This window comes from Hylobates moloch, unplaced genomic scaffold (genome assembly GCF_009828535.3).
Source record: "Hylobates moloch isolate HMO894 unplaced genomic scaffold, HMol_V3 SCAFFOLD_4, whole genome shotgun sequence".
NCBI lineage: Eukaryota > Metazoa > Chordata > Mammalia > Primates > Hylobatidae > Hylobates > Hylobates moloch.
Window position 1 is genome coordinate 110,075,581 of NW_026652279.1, and position 16,112 is coordinate 110,091,692.

Genomic DNA, 16,112 nt, shown 5'->3' on the forward strand with positions numbered 1-16,112 from the left:
ATTCCAGTATACCTGGGTAAATATAGAACATAGGAAAATGTACTTTGATATTTTAAAACATTTAAAATTATTTAAATATACCACTAACTCTAAATTTTAAAATTATCTTTGATTAGAAGCATTAAAATTCGTATTTAAGATGTATGCTATTTGAAGAAGAGAATTGGGATTCTGTTGCCTTGCTTTGTAACTTAAAAGAGCTTTTTCAGGGACTCCCTCAGAGTACCTGCCGGAGATGAATCTGGAAAACATTTTTGTTCAGAGAATTTCTGCCACTAAATAAGTCTTAAATAAGTATGCCACATAGGATATACTGTATTTAAATTAAACCATTTTTTATAACTTACACCAAATACTATGACAAAAGCATAATTGATACTTGATAAAACTGTTCCACTGCTTTATTTGTTTTACTGTTAACAAAAATGCATTTTTTTTTTTACCTTTAGTAGGTAGGCATTGTATTACAGAATAATGAAATCTTTTGGAAAACTTTCAGTTAAACTAGATAAACAAGGACTTTGGCTTATTCGGATTTATTCCATTCATCATCTTTGAATTGGTTTCTTGTTGAGAAGAAGCATATCTTACAACTTTTGTCTTTATTACCTCAATATTATATATATATATATATATATATATATATATATATACTTTTTTTCAGATAGGGTCTTGCTGTGTTGCCCAGGCTGGTCTTGAACTCCTGGACTCAAGTTATTCTCCTGCCTCAGCCTCCCAAAATGCTGGGATTATAGGCATGAGCCACTGTGCCTGGCCTCAATATTTATTTAAAGGTTACAAGAATATATGTTCTTAAAATGTTGAGAATTAAATAATTTCTTCAATCACAATAGCTTTGTATTTTGTTATATTATAAATTGAAACATTGAAGTTTTAAAATTCTTCTTTAATGAGCCAGGCCTGGTGGCTCATGCCTGTAATCCTTACACTTTGGGAGGCTGAGGCAGAAGGATCAGTTGAGGCCAGTAGTTTGAGAATGGCCTGGACAACATAATGAGAATCTCTCTCCCTTTAATAAATAAATAAATAAATAAATAAAATTATTCTTCAGTGAATCTGTTTTTGGATTCAATCTTGATAATAAAAAGGGAGAAAAAAATTTTAACAGATAGATTATTTCAATATTGCTCTGTCAGCAATATCTGGAAATAGCATTAGTCATTTTGCTTCAGGTGCTTTTATGCAACAAGCCTAAGACTCCAAAGATTCCCTTCCCCATTAGGAAGCTCCTGGCAAGCAAGTGAAACCAGCAGAAGGGACCCAGCCACAAAAAACACCCTGGCCCAGGAAGTCTCTTTGACCCTACAGCCGAGACTCTTTTTCTCAGCCCAGGAACACCAGGCCTGTAGAGGGACACTATTCAGGGGTTTCCACTATACACCATTCCACCAGGCAGCTTGACCTGGTGAAAATGTGTAGGTCCATGTATCCACCACCACAAGCAATTGCACCCACATCCCTCCAGCGTCTCTACCTCTGTCCCTAACACCTGGCCACTACTAATCTGCCCTTCAGTTCTCAAATTTTATCATTTCAAAAATGTTACATAAGTGGAATCAAACAGGATTAGTTTTTTTCTCACTCAGTATAATTTTCTGGAGATCCATTCACGATATTGCACGTATCAATAGTTCATACCTTTTTATTGCTGACTAGTATTTTGTAGTATGAATGTACTAGTTTCTTTGGCCAGACACATGTTGAAGAATATGGGGGCAGGTTCCAGTTTTTGGCTATCACAAATAAAGCTGCTATGAACATTTATGTTTTGTATTAACGTGGGTTTTCTTTTCTCTGGGATTAATGCCTAATGAGTAAAATTGAAGAGTTGTATGGTTATTGTGCATTTTCTTTGATAAAAGACTGCAAAAGTATTTTCCAGAGTGGTTGAATCATTTTAAATTTCTGCCAGCAATATATGAGTGAGTGATCCAGTTTCTCTGCATTCTTTCCATCATTTGGTGGTGTCTTTGTTTTTTATTTTAGTCATTCTGATAGTGTAAGGATATCTCGGTGAAGTTATAATTTGCATTTCCCATCAGAATGATAGCTGATGATATTGATTAACCTTTCCCTGTTTATTTGTGACCTGTATTTCCTCTCTGGTAAAATTTCTCCTCATGTCTTTGCTCATTTTCTGATTGGATTGTTTGTTTTTTACCATTGAGTTTTGAGGGTTCTTTATATGTTCTCAATACTAGTCTTTTTTGTTAGATACGTGGTTAGCAAATATTTTCTCTTGGCCTGTAGCTTCTTTCTTCATCTTCTTCACATCATCTTTCTCATCCAAAAGTTTTTAATTTTCATAAAGTCCAGTTTATCACTTTTTCCTTTTATGGATTGTGCTTTTGGTGTCAAATCTAAGAACTCCAGATCCTGAAGATTTTCCCTTACACTTAAAAAATTATAGTTTCACATTTTAAGTCCATGATCCATTTTAAGTTTATTTTTGTACAAAGTTTGAGATTTGGGTTGAGGTTCTTTTTAGGGGGTGCTGAGTTGGGCACCATGGATGTTCAGTTGTTTCAGTACCATTTGTTTTAAAGTCTATCCTTTTTCTATTGATTTGCTTTTGTATCTTTGTCAAAAAGGGAACAAAGAAAAGATGAGACAAATAGATGTAGAATTTAAACTAATTATATTAATAATTGCATTAAATGTCAATGCTCTAAGCAGCCCAATTAAAAGGCAGAAATTATCAGACTGGATGAAAAACAAAACCCAACTCTATGCTATCCAAAAGAAATCTATTGTAAATATAAAGACACGAATATGTTAAAAGGATGAATGAAAAGATTAGGTCCTGGATGGAACTGAGGTTAACTGAGGATAATTTTAAGATTTGTGCTATGGGTGATTAGGTGGTTGATAACACAATTAACCAAAGTAGGTATTGAAAGACCATCTCATAAGTGGTTGGTGATTAAGGAAATTAGTTCATGTTAATGTTTGAACCTATTATATTTGAGATGTTTGCCACATATTCATGTGGATATCTTTGGTTTCCAGTTGGAAATATGGATCTAGAACTTGAAAGCATAGTTTTAGTCAGAAATGTAGACTTAGGAATAATACAGATATAGTTAAAATCATGAGGCCAAGTGCTGTGGCTCATGCTTGTAATCCCAGCACTTTGGGAGGCCTAGGCAGGCGGATCACCTGCGGTCAGAAGTTCGAGACCAGCCTGGCCAATATGGTGAAACCTCATCTCTACTAAAAATACAAAAATTGGCTGAGTGTGGTGGCACATGCCTGTAATCCCAGCTACTTGGGAGGCTGAGGCAGGAGAATCGCTTGAACCCGGGAGACGGGGGTTGCAGTGAACCGAGATTACACCGCTGCACTCCAGCCTGGGCAACAAGAGCAAGACTCTCTCTTAAAAAAAATAAAAAGGCCGGGCGCGGTGGCTCACGCTTGTAATCCCAGCACTTTGGGAGGCCGAGGCAGGCGGATCACGAGGTCAGGAGATCGAGACCACGGTGAAACCGCGTCTCTACTACAAAAAAAATTAGCCGGGCGTGGTGGCGGGCACCTGTAGTCCCAGCTACTCGGAGAGGCTGAGGCAGGAGAATGGCGTGAACCCGGGAGGCGGAGCTTGCAGTGAGCCGAGCTTGCGCCACTGCACTCCAGCCTGGGCGACAGAGCGAGTCTCTGTCTCAAAAAAAAAATAAAATAAAATAAAATAAATAAATAAATAAATAAATAAATAAATAAATAAATAAATAAATAAAAATAAAAATAAAAATAAAAAATCTTGATAGTGGCTCAGCCAGCGTATGTATTGGCAAGCAGATCTGCAGAAATATTAGTATTAAAGGACCAGCAAGGCAAAATGGAAAAGATCTTCAGAAAGGCCAAGGTCTGCCAAAATTCTTCTATTTTCTATTCTAGTTTCCTCTTGTGAGGCAAAACAGTCTTGGAATTTAGCTTAGGGTAGTACAAAAACATTTCCTGTAATGTAGTTCTAATAATATTCCTTAAAATACCCAGAAAACAATAGCAATTTCTGCCTTCTACTTCCTCTATTGTTAATTTTTCTACTAGCACTACTGACTTGTACTTACTTTGATAATCAGAATCTCTTTTAGGAGCACCTTGACTTAATAGCCTTGGAGTCCTTTACTCTCTAGACAAGTTCATGCTTGCTTTAGAAATGTATGTTAGTTATGAAAAGTCATGTAGAACAGACTTATAGCTTCTACTTTTTCTATCAATATTATTTACCCAGTGAAATTTATACTAATCTTGCTGACAGTGAGAGCCTGGTTTCCTTCACAAGGCTAAGTAGCAAAACAGAGTGAAGTGTTGTACAGAGAGCAATTAGGCTGACAGTTAATTTGAGTAGATAAGTAATAAGATGAGACGAGTACAAGAGAAAACTACTGCCCAAGTCCTGGATAGAAACAATGGTTTAGAAAGAAATATACATATTTTACTTTCAAAAGTTAAGTATTCCATGAACTCTTTTCTTTATAATTAAAAAAATCAATTGCTATATTAATTATCTGTTGGAACAACTAACATTTATTATCTCACACAATTTCTGAAAGTCAGGAAACTGGGAGTGGCTTAACTGTGTGGTTTTGACTCATGTTTCCTCATGAGAGATTCTTAAATTGTCAACTAAGGCTGCAGCTAGTTTAAGGCTTCACTGGGATTGGAGAGTCTACCTCCAAGTTCACTCGTGTGGTTGTTGGCAGCCCTCAGTTCTTTGCTGGCTGATGGCCAGGGGCTTCATTTTTTTTTGCCACGTGAGCCTCTTCTTAGGGCTACTCCATAGCAGCTCCCTGCCTCAACCCCAGTGGAAGAGATCCTAGAGAGGGAGAGAACCTAAGATGGAAACTGCAGGTTTTTATAAATTCATCTCAGAAGTGACATGCCATCACTTCTGCCCTATGTCACTGGCCCACAGACTAACCCTGGTACAGTTTAAGAACTGTCTACACAAGGGTGTAAATACCCAGTGTCAGAGATTATTGGGGTGATCTTGGATGTTGGCTGCTGTAGTTACGACTTAGTGTCAATTAGAAAACAAATCCTATTATCAGTTTTCTTGTTTGTGCTTTGCTGTAGTTAATTTAACTCATGATATGGCTGCATCATATGTCAATATTCTGGAAATATTTACCAAGTGTCCATTATATGCTTGGCACTGGAATTTTATTTTAAGAACTCCCTGAAAGTCCCATCTGAACCCTGGTAGTCACCTGCCTAAAATCCTTCAGTGAGTTTATATTTTGCTATTTCCTTGCTATGAAATCTGTATTTTAGCATTATGGAAAGAAAAATTTCTGTCTCAAAGGCTTGTGTGCTAGGTGCCCTTCTAAGCACTTTACATTTATTATCTAATTTAATTGTCAAAACAGCCCTATAGTAAGTATTATTTTTCTTATCTTGTAGATTAGCTACATGAAGTTTCCCTAGGGCCATATTACTTTTTCTTCTCTTGCTTCTGAGCACACTATTCTTCTGCTTTTTACTTAAAATAATTTGTTCTTTCTTTAGGATTCAACTCAAGCATAATCTCTTCCAAGAAGTTTTCTCTAATGCTCCTAATCTGAGTTAGTTGTCTCTTCTGATTTTCATGGCACCCTATGTATTCTTTTATTGTGGTACTTAGCACTTTGTATTGCTATTTTTTATTATCTGTTTTTTTTTTTCATTAGACTATAAGCTATAGCATAAAAGTTCAAAACAAGGGCTCTGAAATCAAACAGTTTGGAACTGTGTCCTGGATCCACCACTTATTCATGTGACTGGACAATTTACTCCTTGTCTACCTTTCTTCACTTATAAAATGGCATTTTAAAAATAGTTACCTTCTTTCTAAAGTTCGTCATGAGAATTAAATAATATAAGTAATGTGGTTAGTGCTATGTCTGGCATTCAATAAATGTTATCTCTTAAACTCTTTGAGGGTAGAATTATTGATTGCTTATCATGTGCCATGTGTCATACCAAACTTTTTATATAGGTTATTTTATTTTCGCAACAACTCTATGTAGTGGGTACTACTGTGAATGTGCCATTTCTCTTAGCATCTCCAGATGAATGGATCAGTGAATGAATGATAGATGGAATTGTGGCCAGTGGAACTAATTGTAGGGGTAAACAGCAACCTAGAAACATGGTTAAAAGCATGACAATGGGCAAAGAAAGAGTGAAAGAGACAGTAAGCAAAGGAACGTGACTCCCATACTAGTATAGCAGCTAACAGCACAAGTTGTAGAAACAGGTAGACTTGGGTTTGAATCACTGCTCCATCACTCATCAGCCATATAATATGGGGCGAAATTTATAATTTCTATAAAATACACATATCTACTTTATGGACATATTTTGAAGATTAAATGAGATAATATATGTAAAATATTTAGCATAGAACCTAGCATATAGTAGATATTCAATAAATATTAACTAGTACTATTATTAAATTAAGATAATCATGAAGACAGAATTTTGGTAGTGAGAGAAATAAAATAGAATCATGAAGTATAAGGTAATGACTTTGAATCATTAATCATAGTTATCAAAATCAGGCATGATAGAAAGATTACGGTTGTTAATCTTCCTTACAATGCAGTATCCTCACCAGTCCACACAACATTTTTGCCCACTGAGTCTGGGATAAAATTAAAAATTAATCCTCATAAACTAAAGTTAATGAAATGTTTAGAATATTCTGCCTTCTTACTGTATCATCACTTAAGCCCAAATGCTGGGAAAAAGAGAAACAAAAGTCTTCTGTCAGCTATTGAATGTGTTATGATTTAGAGATGAGATTCACAGTAGAGTCTGTACTTTTTACATTTGATAGACCTCAAATTTGCCTGAGTTATTAGTATTCCAGAAAATAGGCTTTGGGGAAGAGTTGAAAGAAGGCCTTTTTGAACCTAAGAAGACAAGAAATTGAATTGTTATCACAATATTGCTATTTAAGAAAGAATATTGAGTCACTTTTCAGAAATTTATATCAGAATTAGAAAAACGCAGAAATATAGTTTGTACTTCTTAAGGAGGTGGTGGAGGAGATTAGATAGATACATGCATACATATATACATAGGTCTAAATATATTTGTATGTATATGAGAGAAGTATCAGGAATAGGGTAGGAAAGAGATAGAATAGTAGGATTACATTAGAATCTGCTTAGGAGCTTTTCTAACATGTAGATATTCTCTCTTTTTGGGTATATCAAAATCCTGAGAGTAAAAGGGAAACCTGGCATGCATATTTAATAAAGCTTCCTTGGGGACTCTGATATATGCTGCCTCCCAAATAAATTACAAGCCATATCAGAAAATAGGTGTTTACAGTATAAACTAGAACTGAAAACTAAAGTCAGATGTTCTAGAAAATATTAACTATTTTTCCTGAGATAGAAGTGGTTGAAATTTGGGAGATGACTTTTGCTATGTTCGGTGAGGCAAAGAGGAGGGAGGCTAGAGTTGATGAAGACATCTTTCTTTTATGTATGATATTGTCTATGTTGGGCCCTGTTAATTTTCATTTACTTATGTACAAATAGCTAATGCATATTTTTTAACTTTAATGTTTGTTATTTACATGCATAGCCTGATGGGCACATGATCCAAAGCTTAATTTTTTGGTTGAAATTTAGTATTTGGCTTCATATATGTAAAGATTAAGGTAAGGCGATCTGCCTTGCCTTGCCTTTCTTCTACTGTGTCAAAGAATTTATGATCAAGGGGTAGAGTCAATATTAATTATATGATTTTGTTTTAACCAAGAAGAACTTAGTTAAATTTAAAATTGTAGTTGCACTCATAGATAAAGGGTTTTCTTTGTTAAAGGGTAAAAAAGAGACATCTCTTATACTTGCTTAACTTTTCATTTAAAAAATTAATTTATTCATAATAAATAGAAAATGAAAGGAGCTTAAAAAGCAAATTGAACACATAGTTATCAGAGAAAACAATTTTAAAATTATGATTTTTAAACTCTCATCTGTATTGCTAAGAAACAAATGCCCTATATTGTAATATTCAAGGTTTGCTTATAATTAAAATGTAGGGAAGAAAAAAAAGAATCCTACAGACATTCTAAGGATGACCTAGGCCATTGATAGTCTAAGCTTGAAATTAATCATTAGATTTTCTGAACTCTTATTACACTGGGTCTGTTCAGTCTGCTTTAACAAAATACCATAGACTTGGTGGCTTATAAACAACAGAAACGTATTTCTCACAGTTCTGAAAGCTGGGAAGTCCAAGATCAAGTTTCCAGCAGATCTGATATCTGGTGGAGGCCTGTTTCCTGGTTCATAGATGGCACCTTCTTATCATGTCCTCAGATGGTGGAAGGGACAAGGCAGCTCTCTGGGTCCCTTTTATAAGGATACTAATCATCCTTTTCATGATGGATGTGCTGAAACTAAATTGTGCCTGAAGACCCTTATGTTACCTTTACATGTCACATTTCTATTGTATCTGCCCAACCTTTGATTTTAAGGCACTAGGGCAAGAATGACCAACGGGTTTCCAAACTTATAGAAGTAGTAACATGTGCATGTCAACACAAATCACTTGGTAGGAACCCAATACTAGCTAATAAGCCTACTCCTGCTGTCTCAGATCTAGTTCCGCTTCAGAATTGGAAGCTTTAAGGATTATGAAATTCTGGGAACTTGGAGTAGGTCCACCTAGAAGTAGAAGCAGCAAAACCCAAAAAACCAGTAAAATTTTTTAATAGTGTTGCTTAATTTTTAAGTGTTATTTACTGGAAAATAAAACTATACCATGTTTAATCACTAAGCAATTTTTAACAAAAAACTTTAGCACTAGGAATAGCTTAAACTTGACACAATTTACTATCATAGAATTATAGATATGGGTAAAGGGTACCAGTTAGATTCCTATCAGCAAAAACCTGGTGATTTTCATTCTGTGGTATAGAGGTCCTAGTTAAGAGACAGGAATTATTTACAAATGACTTTAATTTTGATCATTTAATTATAGGATCTATTTATTCACTTGTTTTTAACTTATTCACAAATCTTAGTCATGAGCATTATTAATAGATAATTTGATGCCTTGTCACTTAACAGTACAAGCATGTTTATTTCTGACTTTTAAACTCTAATTTACCCTTCTTGTGTTTTTCTATTCAGTCGTAACCCTCTCCTTCAAAATTTGGTGAGGCATCTTTGACTTTCATCATATTCAGACATGCTAGCTTCAAGAACTTTCCTGTTCCTCTTTTAATGTCTGTTTCTCACATTGTATTAGTTCCTTTTATAGTATTAATTCTTCCTAGAGTATGAATTTTTTTCTTTTTCTTGAGAAGGAGTCTTGCTCTGTTGCCCAGGCTGGAGTTCAGTGGCACCATCTCCACTCACTGCAAGCTCCGCCTCCTGGGTTCCCGCCTTTTTCCTTCCTCAGCCTCCCGAGTAGCTGGGACTACAAGTGCATGCCACCATGCCCAGCTAATTTTTTGTATTTTTTGTAGAGATGGGGTTTCACCGTGATAGCCAGGATGGATACAGTATGAATTTTTATTCATTTTGCAAATATTCATCATAGATATTTTTGTCTTATCATTTCAGTTAGAACAAGATTTTTTTCTTTGGGTTCAGAAGGTAACTTTCCTATTGTACTTAGGATAAATTCCACAAAAACTCTTTAACAAAGTTTTTTTCCTGGCTATTAGAAAGGAGGAAGACCCTCACTGAACTGAAGATAGTAATGATGGGTGAGGACTTTGACTTCTGTTACACCTCATTCAGATAAGTGGCTATTTTAGTTTAATTACATGAATTTTGTCATCTCCCTTGGAGCTGCCTCCCAGAGCTGGTATATCAGACATCCTCAAGTAAACCTGGACCCAATTTTAGAAATCTTGGCTAATTTTGAGTTAGGAAGTCCTTTCTTTAAACAATATTTTAAAATTAACAGAACAAACACAAAATATATTTTACATATTGCACTTTTCAAAATACTTTAAATATTTAAAAAAATACCCAACATCACAAAGTAACATAGTTTAAAATAAAATAAAAATTTTGGAAATCAGACCTAATCAAATTGATATATCTCTCATTTTCTTTGAAAATTTTGACCAAGATATCAATTAATAAATCCGCTTTGAAAGACATTTTAAGGTATAAATGTGTTTGTTCATGTGTATAAAATTGTGTCATTGATATAACATTACTATTCCTTTAAACATTGTTATGTTCTTAAAAATATCTATAATTTAGCAAAAGGATTACTGTTTTGAAAGACTTAAAAAAATGCTCAGCTATTTTTTAGCTAAGAAAAAAGATTCCTTTTTCAGTGAATGGATAAAGCTGAAAAATAATAAATTAATAAAATGTTTTAAATAAAGAGTCATAAATATCTCAATACTTAATTCTAGGAAGCTTCTCTATTCATTTGCTTTTTTATTTTTAAAAAGAAGTTTAAAAGAGTTTTTGTTTTAATATCTGTAAACTTCAAATGTTATTCCACACTCAAAAAATATTTCTAATGTATTCAGTCACAGTTTACTAAAATAGCCAAGTTTTCTGATTCATAAGATGAATAATAATACTTAATTTTAACTTATTTTGAAGATTAAATGAGGTGATACATTCAAATAAAACCTTTCAAACTGAAAGTACTTTCATTCTTGTGTAAGGAAACCATGAAAGTAAAAGACACATCATTCTATTTTGCCAGTGTATCTTAAATTAACTAGCTTTTATTGTCAGTTTAGTGTTCAGCGCACCAAGGGTACATTTCATACTAAGATTGTGCAAGTGAGAGTAAATGCCTCCTTAAATTTTCCATCTTAGGCACCACTGTTGCTTTTAGACCTGGCTATGTTTTATATTGCTTATATACATTTTTTTTTCTTTTGGAAAAAAGATAAGCTGAAAAACATTTTCGTTGATGACATGCTATTGCTGAAATAAAAACCCAGAACATAGTGGTGTGTAGGAAAAAACTCTCTCAAACTGTGTTTTTCTTCTGCTCTCATACCACCACAACAGTCATCAACACAAAAGACTTCTGTGACCAAATGTGTGGGTTTTTTCCCCCACACACTAAGCAGCAGATACCAGCTGGGCATCCTCCATTTCAGTTCTGATACTGTCTACTTGGAGATAGTGTCAGATCCCACTGGTTGGGGGCTCAGTGCCCAAGACTGCCCCTCATACCCCCAGACACCATCCTAGGCCTCCAGAACTTCTCACCTACCGGCTTCAAATTGGGGTTCTCACATCACACTCTTTAGGTTCAATTAATTTGCTGGAGCAGCTCACAAAACTCAAGGATACTGGGCACAGTGGCTCAAGCCTGTAATCCCAGCACTTTGGGAGGTCGAGGTGGGCAGATCACTTGAGGCCAGGAGTTCGAGAACAGCCTGGCCAACATGGCAAAACCCTGTCTCTACTAAAAATACAAAAATTATCTGGGTGTGATGGCATGCGCCTGTAGTCCCAGCTACTCCAGAGGCTGAGGCACGAGAATCACCTAAACCCAGGAGGCAGAGATTGCAGTGAGCCAAGATTGTGCTACTGCACTCCTGCCTGGGCCACAGAGCAAGACTGTCTGAAAAAACAAAAAGAAAAAATCAAAGGAAACACACTTACCGGTTTATTACAAAGGATATTGCAAAGGATACAGTTGAGGAGATGCATAGGGTGAGGTATGGGAGCAGAGGTGCAGAGCTTCCATGCCCTCTGGGGGCCCCACCCTCCAGAAACCTCCATGTGTTCAGCTATCCAGAAGCTCTCCTAATCCAGTTTTTATGATGTCAGCATTGGGATTTTTATGATGTCAGCATTCCTCCCTTACACTATAGGGCAAAAACCATCTCTGGGGAGGGTCTTAAAGACACACAATTTACAATGATGGGGAAAAATTAGAGTCCTGCCTTGGAACAGGTTAAAGGAGGGCAAGAGAAGGTCTGAGGCCTGCCCCTGAGGCCTACCACACCCAACATTATAACAACACAACAGTTGTTATATATTTTCAGTTTTGCATAATATGAAGTTAAAGACTTAAGTAAATTGAGTAAATAGTAGTTTTTTTTTTTTAATTTCACAGATCAATAGAGTTAACTCCTGAGTTATATGCATACAACCCCAAAGTTGTTTGCTGTCACTGGAGCTGTGCCTACACCCGCCTGGCATATTCTTGAGACATTGGAGCTAGGAAGTTGGAAATTGACAGAAAATTTTGTCACTTGTAACAGAGCTAAGGCAATATGGATTATGGTGGGTCCTATCACTTGAAATACTTTCCTGAAAGCAACACAGGTCATCATTGCCAAATATTTTTAGGACCCCAATTCTGTACTAAGTGCTAGTGATGTGATAGGAAGCCAGACACAATTGAACTAGCTATCTCTATATTAGTGACTTATCCTAAAACAGAGTTTCTATTGTAATTGGTTTCCTGTTTCTCTTAGAATATTTAAATGTTTTAACATTGTCTTTCAGATTCTGCATGATCATACAGCAACCTCTTCTTTAGCAACCTCTCCACTATCCCATCTGGGTACTTTAGTTCTGGTGGCCTCTTTCATTTTCTGAAAGAACATCAGTTTCTTAGTATATGATCTTTCATCTTTTGGAAGATCTCTGCCCCTTCTCCTTTCAAAGCACAGCCTCTTTCTCACATTTCAAGACTCAGCATCCATGTTACCTTCCCAGATCAGCCTTCCTTGAACTCACCCCATCCACCTGGATCTCCCTGTTTATTCTTCATGAGAGAACCCTGTTCTTTCATAGGATTTTTCTGAATTTGTCATCACATACTTATTTCCTTGTTTGTGTGCCTCTTCTCACCAGACCCTAAGCACCATGTAAATAGGAACAAAGTATTATTTCAAAGACCCAAGTCTGAAACTGTGTATCTGTTTATACTTAATGGCTAAGGTATACATGTACATGTATTCTATTTGACTAATATTTGAGGTAAAAAACATGGGGGAAAGGAGCAGATAACACATATTTTTAGAGGATTTAGGGTATATATAACTAAGAAGGTTCCCTTTACTTATTTATTTTTTGGGGGGGGAGAGAATCCTGCTCTGTCACCCAGACTAGAGTACAGTGGCACGATCTCGGCTCACTGCAACCTCTGCCTCCTGGGTTCAAGCGGTTCCCCTGCCTCAGCCTCCTGAGTAGCTGGGATTACAGGTGCGTGCCACTATGCCCGGCTAATTTTTGTATTTTTAGTGGAGATGGGGTTTCGCCATGTTGGCCAGGCTGGTCTCGAACTCCTGATCTCAGGTGATCCACCTGCCTCGGCTTTCCAAGGTGCTGGGATTACAGGCCTGAGCCACCACGCCTGGCCCCATTTTAAATCTTATTCTCACTTTGAGGTGGAGTTAATCTCAGATAACTTTGAGATTAGGTTACCTTAATATCAACCTTCTCACTTTGTTCATTTATTCAACAAATGTTTATTGAGCCCTTACTGTGTGCCGGACAGTTTTTTTTTTTTTTTTTTAAGAGACGGAGTCTCGCTCTGTCGCCCAGGCTGGAGTGCAGTGGCGCAATCTCAGCTCACTGCAAGCTCCGCCTCCCGGGTTCACGCCATTCTGCCTCAGCCTCTCCGAGTAGCTGGGACAACAGGCGCCCGCCACCACGCCCAGCTAATTTTTTTGTATTTTTAATAGAGACGGGGTTTCACCGTGGTCTCGATCTCCTGACCTTGTGATCCGCCTGCCTCGGCCTCCCAAAGTGCTGGGATTACAAGCGTGAGCCACTGCGCCCGGCCATGCCGAGCAGTTTTAAACACTGGGGATACTATTGAATAAGATAGACAAAGCCCAGGCCTTCCTGCACTTTGCCTGCTAGTAGAGAGATAATAAATAAGAAAATAAGTGAATTTATAACATAACCTCAAGTGGTGATCAATACTATGAAGGAAATAGAGCAGAGGTAGGAGTAGCAAATAAATGGGAATTATGGCTGTCTTAGGCAAGAAGTTTAGACAAGGCTTTGCTTAGGAGGTGCTATTTGAGGAGATATGTGAATAATGGAGTGGGGTGAGTCATAGGAAGCGTGGTCAAAGAGTATTTCGGGCAGAGGAAACAGCAAGTACAAAAACCCAGAGAAAGGAAGAATTATGCCACAGTCATGGAATAGAAAGATGACCAGGATGGCTGGAGTAAGAAGAGTGTTAGAGCATGAGGTCTGAGAGGTATCAAGGGGCCAGAACTCATGTAGTGTTTTGTAAACCAAGATAAGGCATTTTAATTTATTCTACGTGTGACAGGAAGCTCTTGCAGGGTTTTGAGTATGGAGGTGGGATAGGGAGTAATGTATTAGCTCTCTGAGGACATCTAGGAGGCAGCAAGAGTAGAAGTATGGAAACCAGTTTGTAGGATGCTTTTGCAGTGGGACAGAAAACAGATAAGAATTGCTTTGACTCTAGCAATGGTATAGGTAATGAAAAGAAGTTAGACTTGGAATATATTTTGAATTTAGAGCCAATATGACTTGCCTGGAGTCTTGGATAAGTATGAGAGAAAGAATAATAATGATGACTCCTTGTCTTTTTTGCTTTGGGCAACTGGATATAAGGAGTGATTTAATGATATGGTAAAGACTAGGAAGAAGCAGGCCTTTTTGGGGGGTGGTAGAGGATGATTAAAGTTTATTTTATACATAGACATCAAGTGAAGATGTTGAGTAAGGTCAAATAGGGCAGATGCTTCTGAAATACTCCTTCAAGACTATTTAGTATCCGACAAATGGAGCATTATTACATTTATGGCTCTACTTCCTAGCATAGACATACAACATATACTGGGTGGATGGATGGATAGCTAGGCATACAGTCATACATTTGAGGAAATAGAGTGTTCTTTGTATAATGGCACTCATAGGTGTAAATAAGAATCACAACCATAATAACATCAAATATTTTGTATTACTCTGTGTCAAGCACTGTTCCCAATTCTTAACATTATTAATTCACTTCTCATATACTATGATTTAAGTTACTACTATTATCATTAGTATCTCTGCTCTACAGTTGAGAAGCTTATCGAGGGTCGTGTAGCTACAGGTGGCCAGGATTTGAACCCATGTACTGTGTGTGGCTCCAGAGTTTGTGCTCCTACCTACTGCACTATACTTTTCCCATGATCATGACATACTCATCATCATAAACCAATATCTATATATCTGTGTGACCATTTGGTTTGGGGTGATGGAGTGATAAAAGTGATATTTGAATGAAATATGAAGACTATTGGTGAAAAATGCCACCTTAATCCTTGGAAGAGAAATTTACTTTTAGTATAATCCTATTGGGTGAATCTGAAGCACAAACTAGGTTTTATCTCATATCTGAAAGGTATCTAAAATATCTAATTAGTGTACTTAAGTCCTATTAATCACACATCTTTGCAAGGTCTCAATAGTCTCCTAAAATTTCATTGTTTGAGAGAAAAATTGGTAGTAGGCCACTCTTGAATATATGTGGGTTTATACTCATACCATTTTAGTTAAATAAAGATATTCAATTCATCCATGGCTAGGAAGTATAAAATATTTAGTATAACAATATGTGTATCAGCTAGAATGAATTTCTTAAGTGTTAATTGTTAGCATTACTTAGCTCAGATGAAAGCCATTATTTATACTGCAGTGCCCCTAATGAATATAGGAAAAGATGACTTGTCAACAAAAATTATATGATGGGAGTTGTAGAGTTTGCTTCTTTTTCCAAAGCATACATGCCACCTTCTGTTTTTCCTCCCCCCATAAAATCCAGCTCCCGTAGGACACCTTTTCTTCTGATACCTCCATAGGAGACAACTCATGCTCACCATCTCCACTTTAAGAATTATTTCTGTAGTGAGTCACTATTACAGATAATAACCCATCTCCTGTTGGTCTGCTGGAACTGAAAAAGGGCTGAAAATTGTTAAACTTTTGCAGTGATATGTGTAATGACTACATGATTATCATGCCTCTTTTTATTCACAGCTTATCAAGTACCTACTTGACATGTAGAAAGGAAAAGAGTAAATTTAGGAAGACAGTTTTTTTCTCCTGAAAGTTTAGAGTTGAAAGCGCATCTTTAACACATTCATACACACATCCAAGAGATTCAGATAAAAT

General features: G+C 36.5%; 2 protein-coding genes across 8 annotated transcripts in view; one reads left to right on the forward strand and one right to left on the reverse strand.

Moving 5' to 3' along the window:
• The window catches only part of LPAR6 (lysophosphatidic acid receptor 6), a 32,510-nt gene extending 20,798 nt beyond the window's left edge, over positions 1–11,712 (reverse strand). For 3 of the 5 annotated variants that reach the window (XR_009213256.1, XR_009213255.1, XM_032150859.2), the window contains exon 1: positions 11,619–11,712. The gene's annotated coding sequence lies outside the window, so the exon portion shown is untranslated. The remainder of the gene's footprint in view (positions 1–11,618) is intronic. The other 2 variants (XM_058437878.1, XM_058437877.1) reach the window with 1 other exon arrangement.
• Positions 1–16,112, forward strand: part of RB1 (RB transcriptional corepressor 1) — a 162,489-nt gene that overhangs the window by 119,053 nt on the left and 27,324 nt on the right. Inside the window, exon 1 of one of the 3 annotated variants that reach the window (XM_058437872.1) lies at positions 12,197–12,245. The exons of the other annotated variants lie outside the window; for them this stretch is intronic. Within the exon in view, the coding sequence (XP_058293855.1) occupies positions 12,243–12,245 (3 nt within the window). The 5' untranslated portion in view covers positions 12,197–12,242. Of the gene's footprint in view, positions 1–12,196; positions 12,246–16,112 lie in introns of those variants that run through there. 3 annotated transcript variants of the gene reach the window in all.